Below are 4,926 nucleotides of genomic sequence, written 5' to 3' on the forward strand. Positions count from 1 at the left end.
CTATTGTACTCAATGGTACTTTGTCCCCACCTCCACCCCCACCCCCCTCTCATTTATCTCTCCACCCTGCAGGCTTCCTGCCTCTATTCCTGATGAAGGGCTTTTGCCCGAAACATCAATTTTCCTGCTCCTCGGATGCTGCCTGACCTGCTGTGCTTTTCCAGCACCACTCTAATCTAGATTGGAGGGACGCCTTGGCCAGTCCATACTGTGGAACCACATCTTCACTAGCTTTATCATCTGTCGCACCGTTGGCCTGGTCACAGGATGGGCGCTAACCTGATGAAGTGACCAACACATTACAGTACATCAAAGAGGGAGCGTTTGCTGCCTTCTAACCTGCTTCCCATCCTAGACCCACATAGGCTGGGACATTTGTCACTGAATTGAGTGCACTCAATCACCTTTCCAACATTACATATGACAGAGTGACCATTCCCCCCCACCTCCCCCCCCCCACACACACCCCCCACACACACCCACTACTGAGTGATGAGACCACACCTGGAATTTGCAAACCCATATTTCCTGTTTTGGAACCTGCAAAGTCTAATTGTCCAGCATTTGTACTTGTACTTTTGTACAAGATCTTGTACTTTTGCCCATCAAAGTGACACTGCCTGGGCATTGCTCCAGCTATTTCCCACCGAGAGAACAGGAGGCAATAGCAGGGGCCGCAGTTCACGGTGAATGCCATTAACTGTAGGATCTGTGCCCTCCTGGTCACCAGGTTACCCTCCCTTCCCCCACCCTAGGGCCTCTAATGCCTCCTTTCACCTTGCTCCACTCCCTAGCCCATTTCCAACAAGGTGGAGACCCATGCGTTGAATAAAAAATGCAAGTTGCCAGAAAAAGCTCAACAGGTCTGGCAGCACCAGTGGAGAGAAATCAGAGTTAACGCTTCGGGCCAAATGACCCTTCCTCAGAACCGAATCGTGTTGAACGTTGCCTTCAATTGTCATCCCTGCCCCCTGAACCCTGATATTCCACCCTAGTGATGCTGACCCTGCTGCACTACAGCCCTCCCCCTCCCCTGTGGTAGGAATGGTGATGATCACTGCCAGTAACTGCCCCTTCACCAAGTCCCACCAACTCCTGGAGCCTACCCTGCCCTCTGACATTATTCCCCATTCCCCCGAATGATCAATGGGCAGAACTCCAGCACTGTATACCCTCTCAGACCCCTGGCTAACTTCAACAAGCTGCCCCTGGATAGAGAGTCATACAGCATGGAAACAGACCCTCCAGTCCAACCAGTCCGCACCGACCATAATCCTGAAAGTAATCCCTCCTGCCCATGGATGAATTAAAGCTTTTCAGAATTGTGAAGGAGATGGAATGTGAAAGCAGCAGTATAGTGGCATTGCACTGGAGTTTGTTTTAAGATTAGATTCCCTACAGTATGGCCATTTGGCCCAGTAAGTCCACACCAACCCTCCGAAGAGTAACCCACCCAGACCCATTCCCCTACCCTATACTTCCCCCTGACTAATGCACCTAACACTATGGATAATTTAGCACGACCAATTCACCTGACCTGCACATCTTTGGATTGTGGGAGGAAACCGGAGCACCCGGAGGAAACCCACGCAGACACGGGGAGAACGTGCAAACTCCACACGGACAGTCGCCTGAGGCTGGAATCAAACCTGGGACCCTGGTGCTGTGAGGCAGCAGTGCTAACCACTGAGCCACCGTGTCACCCATTTTGTTTCCTTATTTAAGAAGAGATGCCCTTGCATTGGAGGCTTAAGAGGATTCATATGGCCTGAGTTGATTGCAATTTGCAAGAGTGAGAGGTGATATTATTGAAACATAGACGATTGCAGGGCAGTCTTGAAATGGGGAACCCAGTTGCAGAATAATGGCTGTCTTACCTTAGATGGAGATGAGGGTTAGTTAGGTTAGATTGGAGTGGTGCTAGAAAAGCACAGCAGGTCAGGCAGCATCCGAGGAGCAGGAAAATCGACATTTCGGGCAAAAGCCCTTCATCAGGAATAGAAGCAGGGTGCTGCAGAGTGGAGAGGGTTAGTTAGTCTTTAGCATTCATTTCCTGAGAGAGCAGGGTCCTTGAATACAGGCAGGGAACAGGTCCCACTCTTGAGTCTGTTTGCAAGTCGATTTGTACACGAGGTGGAACACAATGCAGGACAGCATAAAGTAGCCATTGGTCAGTGCAGGAAATATTTGCATGTCAGATCTTTAAAATTAACATGAATACGCCTTTGGATGGGGTCGCGTTTGTAAGGACAAATGTTTCTAAATCAGACATTCATCCGGAGACCCACGTCATGTTCTGGGGACTCGGGTTCAAACCCCCCCCACAGCAGATGGTGACATGTGAACTCAACAGAAAGCTGGAATTAAGAGTCTAACGACCATGAATCCATTGTTGATTGTTGGAAATAACCCATCGGGTTCATTAGCATCCTTTGGGTAAGGAAACTGCCATCCTTACCTGGTCTGGCCTATGTGTGACTCCAGACTCACAGCAATGTGGTTGACTCTTAACTGTCCCCTGAGCAATTAGAGATGGGCAATAAATGCTGGCCGAGCCAGTGATGTCCTTGTCCTGTGAATGAATAAAGAATAATATGATGCAGCTGTAGACATGACAGTGGAGTTAGGGGCAAGATTGGATAAGCTACGATCTTATTAAACAGGGGAACAGCCTCAAAAGACCGAATAGTCCACCATTGTTCCTACTTCTTCTGATCAGACATGCTTAAAAGCTATTAGTCTCTGGTATGGAATATTAATTAAAAGCGTCTCTTTTTTTCAAATGGGCACAAGAACCTCTGGTTCTCACTTCATTGGGTGAAGCCATTCTGGATTCCTGAAAATGGCCCGGCTGTCACTTTAGTGCCCCTGTCCCAGATTTATAGAGTCATACAGATGTACAGCATGCAAACAGACCCTTCGGTCCAACCCGTCCATGCCGACCAGATATCTCAACCCAATCTAGTCCCACCTGCCAGCACCCGGCCCATATCCCTCCAAACCCTTCCTATTCATATACCCATCCAAATGCCTCTTAAGTGTTGCTATTGTTCCTCCACAACTTCATTCCCCACACCCCACCTTCTATCATCCTGTTTCCACTTCCTGTTCCACTCAGACCCCCATCCATATGTGTGTGAGTGTGCGTGCGTGCATGCGCGCCATGTCTAAATACCAGCAGTTTGAGGAACAGGACTGTTTATTCATTGAGGCTGTGCAGGTTGGGGTTTGGCAGGGGGTTTCTGACAAGTGGCTGAGCTAAGTCACTGATGTATCGTTTCAACCCCTTCCAGGAGCTGATCCTCGATGCAGAGGATACTTGGATTCGACTAGAGGGTCTGTCCGAAACAACAGAGTACTCCCTGAGACTGCAGTCGGCGTTTGGCACCATGAGGAGCACAACAGAGCACACCTCCTTCACTACAGGTACTGTGCACGTGTCACAAATCTACTCCAAGCCAAGTCATGCCATAGAGATCCAGTGCGTCAGGCATTGCTCTGCTAAATGCCAAATCACAAGCCAAAGCCTTTGTTTCTAGAATATTCTCCCCAAATCCTTCCAGACTTCTATACGACCATAAGAAAATGGAGCCAAAGTAGGCTGTTCAGCCCAGCAAGTATGCCGACCATTTCAGGCAGCATGGTGGCTTAGTGATTAGCACTGTTGCCTCACAGCACCAGGGAGCTGGGTTCGATTCCAGCCTCAGGTGACTGTCCCCTGTGAAGTTTGCACATTTTCTTTGTGTCTGTGTGGGTTTTCTTGGGGTGTTCCGGTTTCCTCCCATAGATCAAAGATGTGCAGGTTAGATGGACTTGCCATGCTAAATTGTCCATAGTGTCCAAGGATGTGCCGGTGAGGTGGAGTAGTCATGGTAAATGCAGGGTTACAAAGATGGGCATGAGTCTGTGTGGGCATGAGTCTGGGTGGGATGCTGTTCGGAGGGCTAGTGTGGACTCAAAGGCCTGATTACACACTGCAGAGAGTTTATGAACATTAGAATGATTCTATGAACATTCAATGACACCATGGCTGAGCTGATAATCCTCAACTTCACTCTTCTGCCTTTTCCCCATAACCATTGATTCTCTTACTAAGCAAAAATCTGTCTATCTCAGCCTTAAAAACACTGACTGACTCAGCCTCAAAAACCCTTTTTGGTAAATATTTTCATAGATTACATCTCTCTCTCTCTCGATCTCTCGCTCTCTCGCACTCTCCCTATCTTCCTCTCTCTCTTTCTCCTCCTATAAGATTAACAAGACCTTCCAAACTGACCACCACTTCCATCGAGAAAGACAAGAGTAACAGATACACAGGACCCTCATCCACTGGAAGCTCCCCTCCAAGCTACTTATCATCATGACTTGGAAATACGACACTGTCCTTTCAGTGTTGTTGGATCAAAATCCTGGAATTCACTCCTTCATTGAGGGACACAAACTCCAAACAGGAAGTAGGAGCAAGAAATATAAATTAAAGTAAAATACAGAACATAAAAATAAATGGAATGAAAATACAGTTAGGCCACTGTTGGAATATTGTGTGCAATTCTGGTCTCCTTCCTATCGGAAAGATGTTGTGAAACTTGAAAGGGTTCAGAACAGATGTACAACGATGTTGCCAGGATTGGAGGATTTGAGCTACAGGGAGAGGCTGAGCAGGCTGGGACTGTTTTCTCTGGAGAGTCGGAGGCTGAGGGATGACCTTATTGAGGTTTACAAAATTATGAGGGGCATGGATCGGGTAAATAGATAAAGTCTTTTCCCTGGGGTCGAGGAGTCCAGAACTAGAGGGCATAGCTTTAGGGTGAGAGGGGAAAGATAAAAAGTGACCTAAGGGGCAACTTTTTCACACAGAGGGTGATATGAGCTGCCAGAGGAAGTGGTAAAGGCTGGTACAATTGCAACATTTAAGAGGCATTTGGA

General features: G+C 47.9%; 1 protein-coding gene across 5 annotated transcripts in view; it reads left to right on the top strand.

Moving 5' to 3' along the window:
* Positions 1-4,926, top strand: part of tnr (tenascin R (restrictin, janusin)) — a 157,902-nt gene that overhangs the window by 120,871 nt on the left and 32,105 nt on the right. For all 5 annotated transcript variants that reach the window (XM_043700044.1, XM_043700043.1, XM_043700048.1 and 2 more), the window contains one exon: positions 3,294-3,426. In XM_043700044.1, the coding sequence (XP_043555979.1) occupies positions 3,294-3,426 (133 nt within the window). The remainder of the gene's footprint in view (positions 1-3,293; positions 3,427-4,926) is intronic.

Source organism: Chiloscyllium plagiosum, chromosome 11, assembly GCF_004010195.1.
Source record: "Chiloscyllium plagiosum isolate BGI_BamShark_2017 chromosome 11, ASM401019v2, whole genome shotgun sequence".
NCBI lineage: Eukaryota > Metazoa > Chordata > Chondrichthyes > Orectolobiformes > Hemiscylliidae > Chiloscyllium > Chiloscyllium plagiosum.